The following is a 21,809-nucleotide window of genomic DNA, read 5'->3' on the forward strand; positions in this document are numbered from 1 at the left end:
CCGCGACTGAGCCTCGGCGCCGTGAGTGGCGCCGCTTTGGTCGCCCTCTCCCCCCCATATGCGCCCTCATGGTCTCGCCCGCTTGTGCCCCGCGGGCGGGCGGGGGAGGGCGGGGAGGAGTAGGTCGGGGATGGCGGTGGCGGGAAGCGTCGGTTGTGTGGGGACTCGGCACGGAAAAGTGAGAAACAGATAGGCTGAGGGAGCTGGGCCTGTTCAGCCTCGGGAGGAGACGGCTGAGAGGGAACCTCATCAATGTCTATCAGTATTGAAGGGAGAGTGCCAAGAGGATGGAGCCAGGCTCTGCTCGGTGGTGCAATAGGACAAGAGGCAAAGGGCAGAGACTGATGCACAGAAAGTTCCACCTGAGCATGAGGATGAACATCTTTACTGTGTAGGTGACCAAGCACTGGAACAGACTGCCCAGAGAGGTTGAGGAGCCTCCCTCATTGGAGATACTGAAGAACCGTTTGGGTGCAGTTCTACGCAGTGTTTTCTGGGATGACCCTGCTTGGGCAGGGAGCTTGGACCAGATGACCCACTGTAGTCCCTTCCAGCCTGACCCGTTCAGTGATTCTGTGAAAAAGCAAAGCATTGTTGTCTAATAAAATTTTGATACAAATGGCTGGTCGTCACCACCAGCTGGAGCGCTCAGCTGCTGAGCAAAACCTCGCAGCTCCGGCAGTGCTGCCCACTGGAACTGTGCTCAGGGCAGCTCGGCGTCACCCCGTGCTCTCACCGTGTCCCCTTGGGGTGTGAGCACCTGCCTGCCCCAAAGGGCCCAGCCAGGCACAGGGCTTCCTGGGGGATGCCCCACACACCAGTCCCTGCTGCCCTGAGCTGCTGGTAGGTTAAAGTGGGATAGGGTAGGCCACGCTCAACACAACTGTTGGCTCAGCTTCGGAATCACACTTTTAACTTGGCTGTGTCTTCCCACTGAGCTTGGGGAAGATGTAGAGGCATAACAGTGAGCATTGGGTTTTCCTGGGGAGCAAGGGACCAATGCCTGGACCTTTTATTTGCACCAGGTTTCTCTTGGTTCCCCTGATGGTAGTAGGAATATGTGTAACAAAAATGCTTCTTTAAAACTGTGTGAAGGAACAAAACTTGTTCCTTGTTTCACGTAACAGTGTCTGGAACTGCAGACAATGTTTGTCATCCCATCCTTCACTGGAGTCAACATGAATAAACACAGTGACATGGAAGATACAACTGGAGCTGTTCTGGTACTGCCACAAATATGTAAAATTCATTTATTTTTAAATATTCAGATTTGTTGAATGATTGATTTTATAACAAAGTAGTTACAAAATTATAAATAAAATATCAAAAAGTTATATGATGTCCTGCTGACAGAGGATTCACTCCTGACAACTACAACACTGTGCCCTCAGTCCACAAAGCCTGTACTCCCAGCAATACTTTCTATGAGAGGTCCTGCAAATAATGGGAAAAAAAAGACTATAATATATTCTCAGCTGTTAGTGTTATGTGATAGTTGTCAGTGGTTAGGCAGAGCTAAGTTGCCAAAGTGCTCGAGCAATTGTGGGTACAGCCATGTTTGCCATCCCCTGGATATGAGAAGACCTAGATCATATTCAGTATTTTATGTGGCTTCATCCTGAGGTAACCTGCCTCTTGTAATGGAGAGCATCCTTTATGCATTTGCCAGCTGGAAGCCTGTTGAGCCTTAGTCGGCCAACAGCATTTGATGTAATTAAATAATTCTGCCTCCAAAGCGTTTTTATCTGAGCCAAATTATAGGCATTAGGATAGCAGCGATGTTGGCTTTGCCAGCCAGGACTAAAATTAGGTTGCATGATTTATCTTACAACTTATTTGGGTGCTGACAAATAGTGCCAAATCTCTGCACAGATTCCCTGAGTTGCATTTATGTGGGGGGAAAAAGCTGGAGGAGAGAACATCAGGAGGGTGGAAGTGTGTCACCTTTTCTTCATTGCTGCTGTGCTTTTTTTAACATGCCAGTGACATCCTACTGAGAAGAGGAAGGATGATCTGTGAATTCTGCAGCTATCAAATTTCTTTTAAAATAAAAACATCTTTAAAGTTCTCTTCCACTGGGGGAGACTGGCTTCTCTCATATAGCAAAATATAAGCTGAGAAGGAGTGTGATTTCTGCCTATAAAACACATCAGGAAAGTAAAGGTGGGGAAAGGAGAGGAGCTAAAGGGCCATAGATATAAAATAGAGCCTGTGTGAATTTTTAGACTGGAAATTGCAAGTCAGAATTCTAACTGCTGAATGTCCTGAAAAATAATGTCAATGAGAACATAACAGGGCAAAAACAATGTCTTTAAGAGCTGGAGCTTGGTAATATTTAAAACATTTTGTAATGAAGTTGTTGGTTAGAAAACACCCTCTTCATTGACCCAAGTTGTCATTTCTCAGCATGGAATTTTCTCCAAGCAAGTAATTTTTGTGTGCTTTTCTCTAAGCATATTTGCAGTATTTCAAAACAGAAAATACAAAATCTCTTTGAAATTCATGAGTCCTTGCTGATGAGTTTCAATTTTCTGTATTGTTTGCCTTAGAAGAGAGAAGCAATAAGGAGCAAAGTTGAAAGTATCTTTTGGGATTTAAGTGCTCCCATAAACAGCCCTTAATATTTCTGTGAGGCTCCTGTAGCTAAACTTGGACAAAGAAAAGTATTTGGATATGTGTGTATACAACCTACCTGAAAGGAGATTGTAGTGAGGTGTGTATTGGTTTTTCGGGTAGTAACTGATGAGAGGAAATGGCCTGAAGCTGCACCAGGGAAGGGTTTAGATTGGATGTTGGGAAATTTTTTTCTGCAGAAAGGGTTGTGAAACAGTGGAACAGGCTGCCCAGGGAAATGGTTGTGTCACCATCCCTGGAGGTATTCAAAAGACATGTAGATGTGATGCTCATGGATGTGGTTTAGTGGTGGAGTTGGCACTACTGGGTTAACAGTTGGACCTGATGTTCTCAGATGCCTTTTCCAACCTAAATGATTCTGCATGTAGTTAAGAATAGCACTGGTGTTTGGGACTAGCTCTCTGCAATTGGAGGTCGGATTATTTGACAGACAAAGGGCCATGGGATCACCGAATGTCCACAGGCAACTGCCCTGGTGGTAGCGGATGAGGTGCCCCTTGACCTCTGCTCCAGACAATCCCAGACCTGCAGTAGCGGCAGCCATACATCACAGAGTCACAAAACTGTTAGGGTTGGAAGGGACCTCAGGAGACTGGGGCACCAAGATCTCGTAATCCAACTCCTCTGCCAAGGCAGGGTCACCTGGAGCAGGTGGTTTGGAAAGTTTCCAGAGCGGGAATCTTCATAGCCTCCCTAGGCAGCCTGTTCCAGTGCTCTGCCACCCTCAGAGTATAGATGCTCTTCACCTTCAGCTGCTCTGGGGAGGAATTCGAAAACACATTTTCCTAAATGTAAACCCCATTTCCTACCTAATGTTTGGGAGTGAACGGAGGCTGGTGGTTGGGGGAGAGGAATTTCAGCTCATGGCACGGATTAAACAGCGGCGCAGAGATGTCCGTGTGCGTAAATCAGGGCCGCGGGCAGAGCCGGCCGTCCTCAATGCCTTCCATGCGCCCCGTCCCGGTAATTCCCGGGGGCTCCCCAGCGCCTCCAGCCAGCCAGCGCCTCCCGGCAGCGCCGCCCCGCCATGCCGCTGTCCCCGCCCCATGGAGCCGCGCCGGGGGCGGGACTGCCCGGCTGCGGGGCGAGGGCAGGAGGCCGGTGCCGGCGGTGTCGGTCCGCCGTGGGCAGCGCTGCCGATGCGTGCGCTGTGGCCGCTGTGCCTCGCCCTGGGAGCCGCGGCGGCGGCCGCGGGCGAGGGCGGGCGGCCGAGCGCCGAGCGCAGCGCCGTGTGGGGGCCCGGGCTGCGCGCCGCGGCCGCGCTCCCCGCGCGGTACTTCTACGTGCAGGCCGTGGACGCCGCGGGGCTGAGGTGAGGGCGGCGGCGGCTCTGCGGGGAGACTGTGGGCAGGGGCAAACCGAGCGGCTTGCGATTTGCTTGTAGGAAGTGCAGGCTAAAAGCTCTCTACGTGACTCTTTCTGTGTATCATTAGGCAAGAGCTAGTTAATCTTTTCAAGGAGTATCAAATAACGGCGCGAGGGGATGAGATAAGAGGATGAAAACGTTCAACGGCAAAACATACGTGCTAGTCAACGGAAAAAATAATGATTTATTCTCCTTTGTCAAAACTTTAGCAGTGACTAATACATTTAATTTGTTTGGCTCAGGCATTATGGTTGTTTGCACTGTTAGGAACATTAATATTTCTCCTACATGCCGAGGTACAAGATCAGTAGAATCATTTAGGAATTACTCCATGTGCCATTAGATGAACTTCAAAGGAATGAAATAGGACGGGGAGCAGTGGCCGGAAACTAAATACAAGAAATTTCACCTCTCCATGAGGAAAACTTTCCTCTGAGGTTGGCAGAGCACTGGAACAGGCTGCCCAGGGAGGCTGTGGAGTCTCCCTCTCTGGAGACATTCCAAACACCCCGGACACATTCCTGTGTCCTCTACTGCAGGCGACCCTGCCTTGGCAGGGGGATTGGAGTATATGATCTCCAGAGGTCCTTTCCAGCCCCAAAGATTCTGTGATATTCAGAGGATATCATTGCTCTCCATTTCTACAGGAAAACTGGTCATACAACCTAGGTAGGAGCTCAGAATGCTCCATCGAGGTCATCCAGATTAGGTGCACCATGGCTCATATGAGTATGGAAGCTGCCAATTCAACTTAATTTGGATAGTAAATATTTATTGCATTTAATTGAACTTGACTGAATCTCTAGTATGTCTGGACAAGTTTTAGGAAAGGTGACCATGCTCTTGGGCTGTAACCCCTTAGATTAGCTACTCCCACCACCTTTCTCCATGCCAGGCTCTCCCTAAATATTTGGGACCATGTTTAAAGATACGGAAGAAAGGTGGAAGGAAGTTGACAGCATTTTGACTGCACCAACTTTATTAATACCTCAATGACATGTGAGAACTTCATGATTATTCAAATTATTTTATTTGGTTTTATGGATGTTTGGTGTATGGTGAATTTTACCAAAATTTCTAATTTACACATTGAATTACGTGATCCCTCTATAATGTTTTTTCCCTGTTTTTTCCCCATATAAGCTGCCATAATGATTAAGAAGTTTGACTTTGTTCTTTACTTCCTTAAATAATACCTGGAAAATAAGGTAATCTGAAAACATCTTGCTTCTGAATGTAAAATAATAGACTTATTAACCTGTTAAAATGAAACTTGTTCTCGTAATTTTTTAAAATAGAATTGTAGAATGATTTGGGTTAAAAGAGTCTTTTAAAGATCGTTTCTTTCAAACCCCCTTGCCATGGGCAGGGACACCTTCCAGTAGTCCAAGTTGCTCAAAGTTTTGTCCAGCTTGACCCTGAACAGTTCTACTGATGGGGCATCCACAACTTCTCTGGGCGACCTGTTTCTGTGTCTCACCACCTTCATGTAAATGATTTCTTACTGATATCCAACCAAATCTACCCATTTTCAGTTTAAAACTATTGCCCTTGTTCTGTCCCTACAGGAAAGGAGACCAAGATATATCCACCAAGATCCATTAATCTGCATGCTCTCTATCTTCCCATCATTTTACACTTGAGCTGCTACCAATCAAAAGCTATGCTGTTTTTTTAAAGGTGCTTTCTTCCCATATAGTCAAAGATTATATTTCCAATGCTGTTCAATATGTAGGGCACCAACTGGTTTCTGGGGCTGTGCTCATGACTGATTGGAACCTTCTTGATACGTAATGCTTCAAATAACATGAGATGTTTTAGGTAGCCTACCAAAATTCTGTTTGGAAAATTCACACCTTGATTGTGAACTTTACGATATATGCTTGTAGAGCTCTCAGAGAAGTCATTGGAAATCTGTCGACTTGCAAAGAAATGGACCAGACTAAGAAATCTGTTGTATGTTTCCTTTGTTTATTAAGCTCCCACTTATTCTCTGGGTAGGTTCACTTCATCACCAGGTGAAAATGCATTCCAGGTGAAGATCACTGCTCCTGAAGAACAGTTCACTCGGGTTGGTGTGCAAGTATTGGACAGGAAAGATGGTTCCTTCCTCGTGAGATACAGGATGTATGCAAGCTACAAAAGCCTGAGGATAGAAGTCAAAACAGGAGATAAGCATGTTGCAAAGTCTCCATATATTTTAAAAGGTAAGAGGTACCACTGCACATGGATTTCCTATCAAGGCTCACAAACTGTGTCCCAGAATACCTTCTACTACAAGCATAGGATCCTTTGGGATCTCAGTACTTCTCTAGATTATCAAATCCCATTGGAATTATAGATTCATTATGTGTGTCCTATGCATACTACTCAAAATAATAAAAGAAAGCAAATGCTGTGAAGCTGTTGCCTAATGAACATGTGTAGAGGGCTCACACAGAAGCTGATGTAGGTTGACGTGACTCCATTAGAGTTAAAAAAAATTCTGATGTCCATTTAGAGTTGCTGAAGGTTTGGCCTTAAGCAATGAATATTCAGTGTCTGACCCTGTTCTGTGATCTCAACAGCTCAGTATTATGACCTATTAAAAATAAAATTATAATTGTGTTCCTGATAGGACCTATTTACCATGAAAACTGTGACTGCCCTCAGGAGGAGAGCAGTGCATGGCTGGAAGAGATGAACTGCCCTCAAACTATTCCGCAGATTCAGAGAGACCTAGCAAATTTTCCCACTGTTGACCCAGATAAGATTGCAAAAGAAATTCCACAGAGATTTGGACAAAGACAGAGTTTGTGTCACTACACCATCAAAGACAATGAGGTATGGAATGAGTTGATCAAAGTCCATATGGGAATTTGGTGGCAAGTCATGCTAACTGGGCAGTTTAGCTGTTCCCAGTTGTGAAACCTTCTTGTAGTCTGTTCTTAAAGAACAAGACTTTGCTTGCTTCTCTGTCCTTGAATACTTTGCAGTTTGTATATGAGCTCAGCAATATCTGTCCTACTTTGTAAGTGCTTTTTTGTTCACGTTACAACTGAAACATACTGAAAGCAAATTCCTTTCCAGGCAATCAATATGAGTACTGGGCATACACCCAAGTCTCCTAAATGCTAATTCAGTTTCCTGTTCTCTGAGCAATACTGCTGTGAAGTGTCACGATCATCTAATTTGAAGTGCATCAATAAATTACATCGTGCATAAGTCTGAGGTAAAGAAATACCACTTTTAGCTCCACTGAGGATCAGAGCTAGAATTCCTTATAACAAAGCTATATGCACTTCAATGGAGTTTTATACGGAAATTAAAAGAATGGAACACCACAGAAATAGGCATCAGTTTCTGTTTCCATGAAACAGACCTCAAACGTCTGCAAAAGCAAGCAAAGCTTGTAATTTTTGTATTTTTTTCATCACTTTGCTGTGATGAGATTTCTACAGCTTCCCAGCTGATTCATAAATATATGCCATACAATCTGTCTGACTAGTTACTAAGTGATTAAAAGAGCTCTAAATTGTGCAATTCCTTCTTTGAAATGAAAACACCCAGTAAAACCTTTGTTTATTTTCAGGTTTATATAAAGACATATGGGGAACATGTTGGCTTCAGAATTTTCATGGATGCCATATTGCTTTCTTTGACAAGAAAAGTGAGTACATCTGTACATCCACTTATTCTGCATGTCCTACTTTATAGAAGCCTGGGCTTAAATACACTTCACATTTGTTGCTGTTTCTATTAAAAAGCTCTTGCTCTTTGATTAGTTATGGGAACGTCAGATGGATTTTCCTTGTTTGAAGCTGTCATGTTCTAGGTGCCATCTGACTGGAGTATCACAAAAGCTAATTGAATAGCAAGCTTTTATTGGTGAGTTTGATAAACCTGGACAGGGTGTGTTGGGTTGGGGTTCTTTTCTGTAGACTAAATAAATCATCCTGTAGCATCTAGTAGAAAATTCTGTCTCTTGAAATAAGGAATTTCTGTTCCTTAAAATAAGGAATGTATATTGTTCTCCATTGAATTCCACTGAGATGGAGTAACAAAAGCCCAGCAGGTGGTGTGGGAGGAAACTCCCTTGATGTACAAGAAAAATGCAACACATAGACTCTTTCCTAGGGAAACTTTGAAAAAAACCTGACATTATGTACACAGTGACAGAATATAGCAGGGCTTAACTTTCAGCACACACAATACGTCATTTTTAAAAGAATAGTAAGAGAAATAAGAAGATAGCCAAGTTAGTATCTGTTTTGACTGTAAAAAGACAAAGTGTTTTTTCTTTTAAAAAGGAGAAAGAAGAGAGAGGAACTACTGAAGCATGGAGTTCTTCACCTAAAAATCTTTCTTAAAAATCTAATAAAAATATACACAATATTTATAAGTAGCTGAAAGATAAGGTAATCAGTATGAAACAATGTGAATTCATCATAAAATATGGCAGAGTAGTAAAATTCCTTTCTGTAACAAGATAAAACATTTCCTATAGGATGTCAAGTATCTTAATTGTATGCTTTGGGGGCTAAGTCTCAAAAGCTTTACTCAAACAAGTTAAAATCCTTGCATAGAAGAAACTAATGTAATCTGCTTGGAAAGCCTTACTTAAATAATAGTTGCCAATGCTTCCAGAGATGCAAAAGATGTCAAAAAATATTCTTCAGAAATTTATTGAAGGTTCAGTCATCATTCAATAACTAGTTATATTTTGTCTGAATGATGGACTAGAGAATATACTTATTGAATTTTCAGATAACAGAAATGAAAGAACCTTCAAGTACCTCATGTTACAGCATCATAATTTTAAATTTTCTTAATGAAAAATCTTCTTAATGAGAAATTTACATAAAAAATGGGTAAAATTAAGTGACAAGGGTAGGGTAATACACAAAGGCTGGATAAGTGATGTAGTTATGACAGCTGTTTAAAACAGGGTTATTGAGTGGTTATGTTCTGCAGAAAAGTGTGAAGGTTACAGTGTCACAAATGTAATGTGACTCAGCAGTGGCATGCTGCTGCAAAAAGCTGAACACAAGTTAACATAACACATGAAAGAAATGTCAAATAAACTTTCCACTATCCTCAGGATTAGTAATGGATCAGTTATGCTGCTCTGTCCACCTTTGGGAGCCATGCTTTACGGATTGCTCAATTGCTAGCATTGCTGAGCAAACATTGCACAGGAAAATGGTACAAATTACTAAATGTACAAATGAACATTCATTTAACTGGGGATTGCTTCATCTAACAGTGTCTAAGGGAGGACATGATGTCTAAGGTAAGACATGACTGTAGCCTGCAATTATCTAAAAGATTTTTTTTTGGAAGATGGAAGTAAACCGTTCTTGGTGTCAGTAGTGTTGGACAAGAAATAATGGAGTTAAATTGCATCTAAGGACTTCAGGCTAAATGTTGAAAAGGGATTGCTAACTCCAAAACCAGAGACTGTTTACAGATCTAGAAAACACAGTTTTCATTAAATACCTCAAAAATTTCTATTGGGACAGTGTCACTGAGTGACAGTAGATAGCTGGCTGGAGAAGAAGATTTAAGCTGCTGAGTGATTCTGCCACTGAGGATATGTAGAAAATACAATTTGTAGAGATTTATGCCCATTATAACCATTAGATGGCACTGTAGCAATGAAGTTTAAAGCTGAGCATTGGAACGTTTAGCACACACTCTAAGAGTATTTTCTACCATTTAGAAGAGTGTTTGATATTTGGCAAATTATGAATTTCTTTTGCTTTGAAAGAGGTGACTGAGGGGGATGTAGTGGATATTTATATTTTTTTAAAAAGAAATTAAAAGAGTGAACTGAGATATGACATTAGTTCTACACTGACCTTATACGTGCCTTCAAGGTTCTGTAAAATTCACCCATATGTCATGTTTTGCCTTTTGCTCTCCAGACTGAACTGTCCCACCACTTTCAGTTTCTCCTCACAAGGCAGCTCGTCCTTTCTTTGGAAAAGTACAAAGCTGCCTTTCTTTGTACCTTTTCTTACTTCACTTGAAAATATCCAAACCACACACAATGCTTAATATGGGGGTGCATCACACTTTCATATAGCAGCAAAATTATGCCCTCAGTCTGCTTCCTGTCCATCAACTGTATTTTGCTTGCTTTTTGGCTGTGACAGTGATTTCAGATGTGGTTCCACACTACCAAATAATTTAAATAAATAAGGATGTAATGCTTAATAATTTACCGCAGCACTGACTACATGTGGCCCTCCCATCATGGCTGTTTATTTCTGTTTCTGTTCTGTTGGATTTAGGCATCCTGCAGAGATGTGTCTACAGGGTGAATCAGATCACTGATGTGACAGAAAACTAATTTACCACCCAGCAGTAATTTTCCATATAGTAACAGGGTGATCCAATTTACTTTGGAACTGTACAATTCCTGACTAGGTCCCAGTGCTAGCCTGATAAAAAGATTGTGTGGCAAATCATGTAAAGTATAACAGGAAACCATCCTCTAAAAAGGGTGCTCCTGTGCCTTATATGACTTTGTACAAATATTTAAAAAAAAATATTGTTTTGTAAGCTTTACTCTGTGGTCTCAGAACTCCTACCATGTTTGTAAACTTCAGTGATTTATTACAGTTACATTAAGTATATTAGACATCTGTCTGGTTTTTTTTTTTCTCTTAGTGAGGTTGTTTTCAAAATGCAAGGTGCCAGCAGAATATTGTTTTGTGTTAAACTACATTTGTGCCTACTTTCCTTCTGTTTAGGTGAAAATGCCAGATGTAGAATTTTTTGTTAATTTGGGGGACTGGCCTCTGGAGAAAAGGAAGCCCCCACAGAACTTGCACCCGATCTTCTCGTGGTGTGGGTCCAGTGAGTCAAAAGACATTGTCATGCCTACATATGACTTAACAGACTCAGTTTTGGAGACTATGGGACGGTAAGAAATGGCTTAAACTTTTCACAAAATTCACAGTGAATGGTCTTCAATAGAAATTCATGTGTTAACAGTATATTAATTGTTTTCATCTACTCATTGAGACACTGGCACCCTATAGGTAGGCAGTAACTATGTAATTAATATATTAGCATTATATTTCACTGTTTCATTTCAAAAATCTAAATTTATCTAAACATGGTCAAGTCACTGAAAATAGTGCTTAAGAGTGTTTCAAGGCTAGGCATTTGAATCGTTTGTTTTGTTTCTCCCCCCCATGAACTTGTTGACAACTGGCCAGGTGTCTTTCTTGATTTTGCTAGAATCCTTTCTTTGGGTACCTTTCAAATCCCAACATAGCTAGAATTCTCTAACTAGGAGCTACCATCTCCTAGTTTGATTACTGATCTTAACTAGCCTTGGCAACTGCTCTGTTCTATCTTTGAGCACTACAAAGACAGCTTCTGGGAGATCTTTGTAATCCATCTTGAGCTCGTTTATCATTTCACTGTTTAGTTCAGGTTCCATTTGTTTTATCAAGACTTTTTCTAAATTTGCTATCCTTTGCCCTCCCACTTTATGTGTTTTAATTTCTCAACATTTTAAAGGATGTGAAATATGTTTTATTAAGCAAGTTATACTACCTTGCATCACCTTCAGCAGTCTGGCAACCATATCCACTTTTACCTGCCTTTTTCCATGACAGCTGACAGGTACTCTTTTCACATGCCATGTTGTTGAACTGATGCTGTCATGCCACATACCTGTGAATTGAACATTCCTTATCTGTTTCTGTTGCTGCAAATGACTGATACAGTAACACATCATGGTGTGCTCATGACTTACCTTCACCTTTGCTCTCTGCCTAACGGTACTGTGAACTCTTTTAAGAAATTGCACTTCAAAAAGTTTCCAGTAGGCTTCACTATTAAATCACTTCTTTCTCCTGCAGAGTCAGTCTGGATATGATGTCAGTCCAAGCAAACACTGGCCCATCATGGGAAGACAAGAATACCACAGCCTTCTGGAGAGGACGTGACAGCCGCAAAGAGAGGCTTGAGCTTGTAAAACTCAGCAGGAAATACCCAGAGATCATAGATGCTGCTTTCACAAACTTTTTTTTCTTTAAACATGATGAAAGCCTCTATGGCCCTATTGTTAAGCACATTTCGTTTTTTGATTTTTTTAAGGTAAGCCACTAACCATTTTTCATAGAACTCAGTTCTCATTTTTTCCCAGTATCAAATAACTTAGTATGTACTATTGATAATAAAGTGATTTTTAGTTTTTCAGGACACCACCAAACATAACAAGTAACAAGCATGACTAGACATCCCTTCCGTGGGATTAACTGCTATGTAGCTCTTACATTGAGGATCATAATGTGTGATTTACATCTAAAGGTTCTGTAGAACCTTGTATAATTCATGTAACTTCAAGTTCCTTTTTATTTCTTTTTCCTGATTCAGCGATCAGGACTACTAACATAACTAACATAGTGGGAAAATCGGTGGATGAAGTGGCACATCTACCCTCACATCCGAGGATGAGCGTCTAAGAATTCCTGGAGAACTTAATTGATGAAGCTCTGTGTACCCTGCACTGTGATGAATTCCAAACTAGATAATAAAAGCTCCTTAGACATTGATGCTTGCCTAGCCAGTCCTACATGTCTCAATATCGGCAAGTCAGTAACACCAGTGCCCTCAGAATAATATAACCTAACCAAGCCACTGGGTTCTTGTGGTTTTTAATAACTTCTCGTCCTTTTCTTTCCAGTACAAATACCAAATTAATATTGATGGCACAGTGGCAGCATACAGATTGCCTTATCTACTAGCAGGAAACAGTGTGGTGCTAAAGCAAGACTCCATCTACTATGAGCACTTTTATAACGAGCTGCAGCCATGGAAACATTACATCCCATTTAAAAGTGACCTGAGTGATCTACTAGAAAAACTACAGTGGGCAAAAGATCATGATGAAGAGGTAAAATACACATTTAGAAGTACCCAGTAACATTTCTAAAAGAGAACAAAAATTGCACTTCTTTAAAACAAAGCAAAAAAAATATATTAGAAGGACTTGAAAACTATTTTTATCAACTCTAAAAATAAAAAACCACGTAAAAATACATCATAATATTGCTCTTAATTTGAAATCAAATTGAACTGTGGAGAAAAAAAGAATATTCTCATAACCGTGTCTTAAATTTTAAAAAGAATGTTTATTTGAGGTATCCTAAACTGCCAACATCATATGTTCCTCCACAGTCAGCACTGGCACCCTGAAATAAATATAATTTTGTATAATAAAAAAAATAAACCAAACTTTCATTTTCTTTGACAGGCAAAAAATATTGCAAAATCTGGACAAGAATTTGCAAGAAACAATCTTATGGGAGACCACATTTTTTGTTACTATTTCAAACTTTTCCAGGTCAGTATATTTTTAATGGCTACTGACACAAAAATAGAAATCACACAGCAAGAATTCAGGGCAACAGAGCTGCTGGAAATTGGCCAGTCTGGTACTTAAACCCATGAAGCAAGCCACAGCAATTAAAGTCTTCATTTGGTTTACAAATATTGTATTCAATTATATCCTGTGAAACCTCTTAAGACTACACAGGCTTCTTGAGAGGCAGTCAGATCCCATAAATCTTGATCTAATCTTCCAGAATATGTTGCCCACAATGATCAAAGAATTCCACATCAGATGCACACCCTGTGAACCACAGCTGAAAATATCTGTGCATTAGCACCGAGATACCAAACTCCTGGGAGGCACCCAGAGGGGCTCCTGTCTGCAGTTGGGTGCCTGCTCACCCTGTCTGCAACAGAGTCTGCAGGAACAGATTGTGTAGCCCCAGAGTTTTTACAGAATTGCTCAGCTGAGATGGTACAGTATTGGCAACCAGATGTTCAATCTAAAAACTTTATGAATTAACGATATCTTCTTTTTTTTAAAACTAGGAATATGCCAGCTTGCAAGTGAGTGAGCCAAAAATCAGAGATGGGATGGAGAAGGTGCAGCAGCCTGATGATGACCTTTTCCCATGCACTTGCCACCGAAAAAAGGTACAGTACATGCAGAGTTAAATGTAAAGGGCTGAGTGCTTTCAGTTCCTGTTCATCCCTGCTGGAGCAGGGCTGCTCAGTGCCCCACAGTATCAGTTATCAGGCCAGGCCATTAACACCTATCGAACTTAGAAACATTTCTTGATGTATTTGCAGGACTAGACAGTGAAAAATTAAGCTTCCAGTTAACTGAAACATGTTACCTCTTTCTTGACTGCAGGCCAAAGATGAACTCTGACAGAAGTAAATAATTTTTTTCAGTATTTACCTACATTCAGACTGTCTTCTTAAAGAAAGGAGAAAATTCTGGATTAGTATGCCCGTGGATAATGTCAGTGGATATTTTGAAATTTAACATTTCATGTTCTACATATGGAAGAAAACAAAGCACCCCCAATTTCCTTTTTATCATGCAGTGGTGGCAGAGCCTTGTTCAAACACATTTTTATAATTTCTTTTTTAAATAAAACCCATGTTTGTATCAGTCATGTGTTCCTGTCCTGAGTTACCTTGGAAATGCAGATACTTTTTATTCATGTACTGAGCCTTTTCACAAATACGTTCTGCAAGAAAGGACAAAGGAGAATTGTACATCTGTCCCCCCACCTCCCTCCTGCCCCATCCCATCTCTCTCTCCAAAGGCATCTTTTTCAGACCATAACTTTGGTGCTGTGGGTCTCATAATAAACCTTGTTAACCTGAAACAAAACCACAATTCCAATATTGCTGTAAGCTTGGTTATACTAACAGGTTACTCACAGCCCATAATGAGGAAGGCTGCAGCTGCCAGCACTGACTGTTCCATCTCCTCTCCAGTGTCAGAGCTCAGGCAAGGACCTTAGTTCCTCCTGCTAATGGGTAATGAGGTGCAGACCCTGGCCTGTCTCTTTGGAGCCCTCTGGACAGAAGCCTTGTGTGACATGTCACAATGGATGCAAGACTGCTTCCTGCTCCAGGAGTTCCTCCGTCATTAAACCCAATTTGTCTTCTATCAGTTCTTATTTATTAGAGGGCCTCTGTGATCAGTTCTTTACACAAAGGGCATTGCTGACAGGGACTTCTCAAAACTGTGACCCATGTTCTTTGTCCCACATGCTCAGTTGTGCCTGCATTACCTCCTCTTCATCCCCACACAGGCAGAATCTGGCTCCCTAAGGTGGCAGACAACGTAAATGACCAGGGATTCCTCTCCCTGCCTCAATGGTTTTGAAGCACCTGGGAGTGCCAGGATGTAACACCAAGGCAGAGTAGTTCACCAGGCTTGCCAGGTGAACTTGCCAGGTGCTTGCCAGGGGATGTGCTGGCAGAACCCTAAAAATCAGTCAGTTTTAATCAGTAATATTCTTGGAAATTGAAGACCCCAAAGATATGCCACCCAAGTAGGTTTTTTTCCAGCGTATTACTTCAAATATTAGTCAAAAGCCTTACTTTCTGCTCTACATTCCCAAGTGTTTTATATGGTTATTTGCATAGAAACACAGAAAACAATGCTGCCATGATTTATTTTCTGTCCTTCAAGAAGTTCTTTATTGTTTTGCATGTTTTTTTCATTCATACAAAGCTTCATATGCATTTGCACTTCTACCTCTGAAAATACCAGTTTTAAAAAATATGCCTCTCAAAAATAACAAACCCCTTACATGCCACATTCAGGAAAAACTAAATGAAGATACTGCTTAAACACTGCAAATTATTCCAGCTCCACTTGAACATTCTCTTTAAGCCAAGAAAAAACTTGGGCATTTATTTCTTCCATGACATCGTCTGTTGTTCGCCCTTTGACTGCCAGCCCATGGTTTGCTTTATCAATCCAATGGATTTTTTTAGGGGCTTTCATTTTGCTCATCACATCTTCTAGCAATTGCTGTGGAGAAAATAAGAATGCAAATATTAGAGAATCAGCTGCTACAAACTGTGGAACTCCTAGATGTCTCTTGCTTTGCCTGTGTAATGCATAATAGGCAGCTCCTAAAAACCAAATGGATCTGTGTGTGCATGAAAAACACCTTGACAGGAAAATGGGATGTATTTTCTATTCAGGATATGAATACTGGGGTCTTCCCAAAGCTTTGCCCTCACTCAAACATCAAATAGCAGAAAATTAGAACTTCAAAAGCTGCACAGGTTACAACCCCCTCCCCATACTGACAAAGGAATCAATTTTTATTGTCAGAGGGTAGTGCTGGCAATAAAATGATAGAATTGAAGTCAGGTTTGTCTACAGAGGCCAAGTAGCAATGTATTTCCTTGGGGATTGGCTTTGACACTGTTGAAATTTCTCAGCAAACAGATCTAAGGACCACCTCACAAAGTCAAAGATTCCCATATTAAGAGGGCACTCCAAGGATCTGCTGGTTGCTAGCCTGACTTATTTTGGCGACAACTCCTCACAAAAGCACTATGACTCCTCAGAAACTGTCCAAGCATGGAAAATGCCAATTGCACATACCCCCAAATTCAAGCTGACCTGTTCAAGAGCAGCTACCTGTATGCAAGGAAATAAGGCAGAAAAGCACTGTTTCCTCACCTCTGCACACCTGCTCTTCATCTCTACAAAAATATCACTTTCTCCCACAGAAGCCTGACTTGTGGGTAGAACTATTTTGCTAGAAGAATTTGCCATGAAAATCTGACCAATTGGTGGCTTTTGTTACAGCACGGATTTTGTAACTTGAAATGATTAAAGCAAAATAGCAAATAACTCACTCCTTCCACTCCTTCCGGTCACTTTTAATTCGTACAATTCTATCAAAACCATTTAAAGCAGTGGTATTTCACTGGCTCAAAGATGAGCTTGCTAAAGTGGAAGATCAAGCATGATCCATTAAGTTTTAAGCAGCAAAAGAAAGCACCACCAGGCTTCCTTGTGCCTGATGAAGTTTCTTACCCAAAGCTTCCTTCAGAAGACACCTATTTAGGGTAGGCTATTAATCAGGTGAAATACAGACATCACTGAGGCTCATTCCTACTCCTCCAGACTGCCCTTTCAGGATTTACAAGGGTACTCACTTTTTCACACATCTTATCTTCTGATCCTGAGACAAACAGCACTGGACACCTGACAAGTAATAAATCTTCATCCCGGAGCTTGGACTGCAGTGTTGGTCGATGCAGTGGGTAAGATAAACACACGAGACCTTGAATGAAACCATCATCATAATCCTGGCTCATCTGATGTATCACAGAGGCAGCAGCTCGTGAGCCCATGGAACGGGCTTTGTCCCATGTAAAAGGAAAAAAATTATCTGTTGTCACCTCATCCACATTCTGGTTTAGTAAACAACTCCCCAAATCAATCCAACTGAGTGGTACAAAATGCTAGGGATGTTCTACTCCATGAAAAATATTAATTGTAATTTCAACATTTTCTGCCACGATATTTGTTTAGCATAGTAATATTTATGTCCCACTTTAAAAAATGAAGGGACAAGAGGGCAAGGGAAAGAGAGGGACTGGTCCTATGCTCCAAAGCCTGGAAATTTGAGATAGCCATGATATTATCTTGTATCATTATTTTCATGCACACCTTGAACTTCAGCCTGAAAGTAAAAGTAGAAAGGACGGAAAAAAAGTGTGAACTTGTAACATGAGGTTAGTCAGTAACACCAAGGGAATATCAAAGTATTTCCTCAAAGAGGAGGCATATGAGCTGGCAACGCTCTGATATTGAGTATTAGAAGTGGCTGATTCTTATAGCAGCACAGATATGGCTTCCTTCAGAGAAAATTTAGGATAACCCCTATCAAGATACTCCTAATCACCCCCAACTATTCCCCTTTTCATATAATATAGATGACTTTTCCTATCTGCCACTAGATTTTAATTACCAAAACCTGTTTTGGGAAAACTGTTTCCCATTTACCAATAACCAGAATTCTTCAAGACCTGCATTTCAAAAGTACAGAGGGATAACCAGAAAACTCACACCCTGTATCTTATAAGTGACAAGGAAGTTTTCTCCCAAAGTACTTGGAAAATACAATCTATTGCTCTTTCTTTCCTCCTTTGCAGCAAGATCTGCGGTATCATAAGGAGGGTTCATTCACTTCACACCAAAGTGGGATAGACTCGGAATAATTACAGATTGCTAATATTAGAGACAGCATAAGAGAGAAAATTATTGATAATAAAAACAATACCTGCCAGGAAAATACCAGAAAGTTGATAATCATCAGAACGCTTTAAGTATTCCTAAAGAAATAAGAGAAAGAGAAGCATTACAAGTCACAATTAAGGCAGATGGGGATCTCTTCTATTTGTAGCTACTGAACAGAAAATAGGAAGCCCTTTTAGCACTGCAGATTAAACAAAGAACAGGTGCTCTCTTGGGTTTTATCACACAAATGGTTTTATAACATTCTGCAGCAACAACATGAACATAATCAATTTCACGTTAGCTCTCAGCAAATCTAAAATATCATATGCCCTATCAAGTTACCAAAACATAAGTGATTACTGTGTATCAACTCCATTATAGTAACAGACCCCATGCACACTCTTGGCCAATCAAAAGGCAAAGTAGATTAGCAAAAATGCCCTTCACTGATGTTATGTATTTCCAATTAAAAGTTTGTGACACAATCAGCTAAGCCTGACAGAAAAGATAAAATTCAGTAACATTTTTTCAGGTTTTAGGAGATAACTAATCTGATGCTATCTTAGCAGAGGCCTTAAAATTACCTTTACACAGCAGCACATTAACATAAACTAAAATAATTATGCTTCTTCTGAAAAGAATGGAGAACAGATCCACATTAAAGACAACAAAGTCTGACTTCAAATTAATGTACATATAATCACAATGACATCATACAAATTAATTCCTTAAGAACTGGGCTTTGTTCTCTTATAGAAATGCCTCATGCTCAATGCAAAACACTTCCTATGCCCCAGCAGAAGTCACTAGATAATCAGGAAAAAGTTTCCACTCCTTCCTACATGCTCCAGATCAGGGGGATACTCTTAAACTGATACTCTAGCAACAAAAGGCTGCTCATTTTAGCAAAACCTAGGTACATGTGGACATCTTTAATAAGGTAGCAGCAGAAAGAGAAACACATGCAGATAACACTTTAAACTGATTTTGGAATCAAAGATTACTTAGGTTCTAAGGTTCTCATGCTAATCCCAATCTCTCTTGCTTCAAATCCTGCTGTGACCCAGTCCCCTACTCTTTCCCAAAAGTCTAGTACTAGCAGCTGCCAACCCTCTAAGACCCAGCACAATTTTCAGATCAACTTCTCTCAAAACTGCTTCCAAAGCTGCCTCTCTTCATCTCCCTCCCCTCACCAAGCCCTCACAGATCACCTACCTCTTGTTTCCACCCTAAATTCTTCCATTTTTTTCGTGCTCTAAGTTTTCCCATTAAACACTCTTGCTTTTTGTCAAGCTTTTCTTTCTCCCTCAACTCAAACCCACACACCGTGGCAGCTGTTCCAGCTGTTGCCCATCTAAGAATGGCTTCTGCTGTTTCTGTTCACACACAGTACTCCATTTAGCTAAACATTGCTTCTCATTTTCCCACTGTTGCTTGACTAATATCTGACCACCATTTAAGAAATCTGGAAGACAACACCCATAGATCTAAGCTTTGACAGAATTTGGTCACTCCTTACCACAACTGTTTTGAAAGCCTTAGTCCTGTAGGCAAGATTAAGGCCTCTACAAGTAAACCGCAGGCAGAGAACTCTGTGAGATGCAAGACAGGCTGCCAATGACACTAATTGAGGGAAATTCATGTCTCCTCCAGCTCCGTGAGTAAGAATCACTCCATATATTGGTTTCTTCTCTGGGACAGAAAAGATAGCATCAAGGTATTTGTTTCCAAAAGGTATTTTCACTTTAACCTAGAAATGAAAAAAGAAGAAAAAAAAAAAAGGAAGTGTTCTGAGTCTACACATCTATGCATTATTATGAAGAAAAACCAGACAATTAAGAAATAAACCAAATTTGCCAGCCTGTTCTTATTTCTCCTGTTTAAGAGTACTAAATGAGTAACTGCACCTCTGGTTCAAAGATTTTCCATACAATAATGGGCAAGTCACTTTATGACTCCACACCTTTTATTTTGCATTAGAAAATGATGCGTACCTAGCTTCAAAGCATAAACTGAAATGATTCTTACCCTCCCCATATATATGTCTAGCTTTTCCAGACCTAACTGGCAGTCTAATCCAAAGAATACGTGGCATTAAGACACAGCCTAGCAAACACTTCGAAATTCCACAGTGGTAACCACTGAGCGGAGCAGCAGGCTGCTCACAGTCAAGGACCGAACCTTCTCCAGGGACCGAGACAGCACAGGCTCAGACAAAGCTCCAGGGGGACACAGGGCCTCCATCAGCACAGACAAGGACGAGCTCTAACGCTGTGGGGAATGAAAGGAATGGACTGCGCCGCACACATGCCCCTGTGGAGGCTTCTGAGAGCAAAGAGCAAACCCCGCGGCCCGAGGAGGCACAGCTCCGTGCGCTGCTGTCTCCCGAAGGCGTTACTCGGCAGCGCTGCTACCCAGGAGCTGCGCAGGCCAAAGGTGCTCGGCGGCCTTGCCGAGCTGCTGCTCCCACAGCCCCGGGGGGAGGTGGAAGATGCCAGAGCAGGGGACAGCAGAGGCCATACGGGACAGCCGGATGTCTGCACACAGCCAGGGGCAGAGCAGCAGCTCCCCACCCGCCATGGATACACCTCTCCTGGGAAGGCAGAGGCGGCAGCGCACCCAGCCCGCCCCCCTGCCCGGCTGCAGGGGCTCGCCAGAGGGGCACAACAACTGGCATGGGCTGAAGAAGCCCCAGATCCCCAGGGAATGCCGGCACACGGAGCCAGCGGCGGTTGGAGGCACCAACGGCAGCGAGCGGCCACCGCCATACCTCCGCCGGCCCGCTCATCCTGGCACTGACGTCATGTGACTGACAGCGCCTCGCGCCAATCCCGCCCCGGGGCCAGGAGGCCGCTGCGCTGATTGGCCAGAGCCGCGCGGGCTCCGCCCCCCGAGGCGGGCCGAGGCAGCGGCTTGAGGGGCGACCGGGAATTTGGGTGGAGGTGGATTGAGTCGTGTTAGATAAGTAAAACCCCCCAAAAGTAAATAAAGCCCCTCATAAGTACTGTTTATTCACCTGTGTGAAGAAAAACCCCCACGGACTGGTAACTCAAAACAAAGCCAATTTCTTAGGGATTGCTCGGAAATGTTCTCGCAGACTTGGGGGAGTACAGATGGGATGCTTAAAATGAGTTACAAAATCTCAGAATAATTTAGGTTGGAAAAGACCCCTGAGACCGTGGCGTCTAACCTACGACGGGACACTACCATGTCAACAAAACCATGGCACTGGGTGCCACATCCAGTCATTTAACACCTTCCAGGGATGGCTACTCCAACACCTTCCTTGGGCAGTCCATTCCAGTTTAACAAAAGCCCTTCCCGTGAAAAAATTCCTCCTGACGTCCAACCAGAACCTCCCCTGGCACACAGCTTGAGGCCATTTCCTCTCATCCTGTCACTTGTTACCTGGGAGCAGAGGCCGACACCCACCTGCCCACAGCCTCCTTTCAGGTGGTTGTAAACAGCGATAATTTCACCCTGAGCCTCTTCTTTCCCCCAGCTCCCTCAGCTGCTCTTCGTAAGACTTGTGCTCCAGACCCTTCAGCAGCTCCACTGCCCCTCTCTGGAACTGATCAACCATCTCAATGTGTGAGGAGCCCAGAGCTGGACACAGGATTCAAGGTGTGTACTCAGCTGTGCCAAATACAGAGGGAAAGGCTAAATGTCTAGAGTGACATCAGGCAATTTTGTTTGGTGGCTGTCAGCACACTGGATCTGTGTGAC

At 42.1% G+C, this 21,809-nt stretch overlaps 2 protein-coding genes across 5 annotated transcripts; one reads left to right on the top strand and one right to left on the bottom strand.

Moving 5' to 3' along the window:
* The first annotated feature begins 5 nt into the window (after window positions 1–5).
* Window positions 6–14,471, top strand: POGLUT2 (protein O-glucosyltransferase 2). Of its 3 annotated transcripts, none has more exons than XM_085056793.1 (10): window positions 6–21; window positions 6,002–6,207; window positions 6,618–6,823; window positions 7,572–7,649; window positions 10,738–10,910; window positions 11,860–12,097; window positions 12,687–12,896; window positions 13,257–13,346; window positions 13,883–13,987; window positions 14,208–14,471. In XM_085056793.1, exons 2-10 carry the CDS (start codon window positions 6,126–6,128, stop codon window positions 14,223–14,225), a joined length of 1,200 nt encoding a protein of 399 aa, XP_084912919.1. In that variant the 5' UTR covers window positions 6–21; window positions 6,002–6,125; the 3' UTR covers window positions 14,226–14,471. The 3 variants fall into 3 exon arrangements, with proteins under 3 accessions (XP_084912919.1, XP_084912911.1, XP_084912904.1); XM_085056785.1 differs by lacking the exon at window positions 6–21 and adding an exon at window positions 3,631–3,946 and having other exon boundaries at window positions 6,036–6,207; XM_085056778.1 differs by lacking the exon at window positions 6–21 and adding an exon at window positions 3,694–3,946.
* A 1,015-nt stretch (window positions 14,472–15,486) lies between these two features.
* Window positions 15,487–20,951, bottom strand: TEX30 (testis expressed 30). 2 transcript variants are annotated; one of them, XM_085056852.1, is made up of 5 exons: window positions 20,854–20,951; window positions 19,603–19,833; window positions 18,127–18,178; window positions 16,997–17,202; window positions 15,487–15,851 (listed from the first exon to the last, which is right to left on the bottom strand). In XM_085056852.1, the coding sequence occupies exons 1-5, from the start codon at window positions 20,869–20,871 to the stop codon at window positions 15,678–15,680; spliced, it is 681 nt and encodes a 226-aa protein (XP_084912978.1). In that variant the 5' UTR covers window positions 20,872–20,951; the 3' UTR covers window positions 15,487–15,677. The 2 variants fall into 2 exon arrangements, with proteins under 2 accessions (XP_084912978.1, XP_084912987.1); XM_085056861.1 differs by lacking the exon at window positions 20,854–20,951 and adding an exon at window positions 20,112–20,135.
* Window positions 20,952–21,809: the final 858 nt, after the last annotated feature.

The sequence above is a fragment of the Lichenostomus cassidix genome, chromosome 1 (assembly GCF_008360975.1).
Source record: "Lichenostomus cassidix isolate B80296 chromosome 1, HeHo_3.0, whole genome shotgun sequence".
Taxonomy (NCBI): domain Eukaryota; kingdom Metazoa; phylum Chordata; class Aves; order Passeriformes; family Meliphagidae; genus Lichenostomus; species Lichenostomus cassidix.

Coding starts and splice junctions, on each gene's coding strand:
- POGLUT2 (XM_085056785.1), top strand. CDS start 3,662: ATGCCGCTGTCCCCGCCCCATGGAGCCGCGCCGGGGGCGGGACTGCCC. Junction 6,208..6,617: donor GTCTCCATATATTTTAAAAG/GTAAGAGGTACC, acceptor TGTTCCTGATAG/GACCTATTTACCATGAAAAC. Junction 10,911..11,859: donor GTTTTGGAGACTATGGGACG/GTAAGAAATGGC, acceptor TTTCTCCTGCAG/AGTCAGTCTGGATATGATGT.
- TEX30 (XM_085056852.1), bottom strand. Junction 18,179..19,602: donor AGGCTTTCAAAACAGTTGTG/GTAAGGAGTGAC, acceptor TTATTTCTTTAG/GAATACTTAAAGCGTTCTGA. Junction 17,203..18,126: donor TTCTGGTATTTTCCTGGCAG/GTATTGTTTTTA, acceptor CATGGGACAAAG/CCCGTTCCATGGGCTCACGA.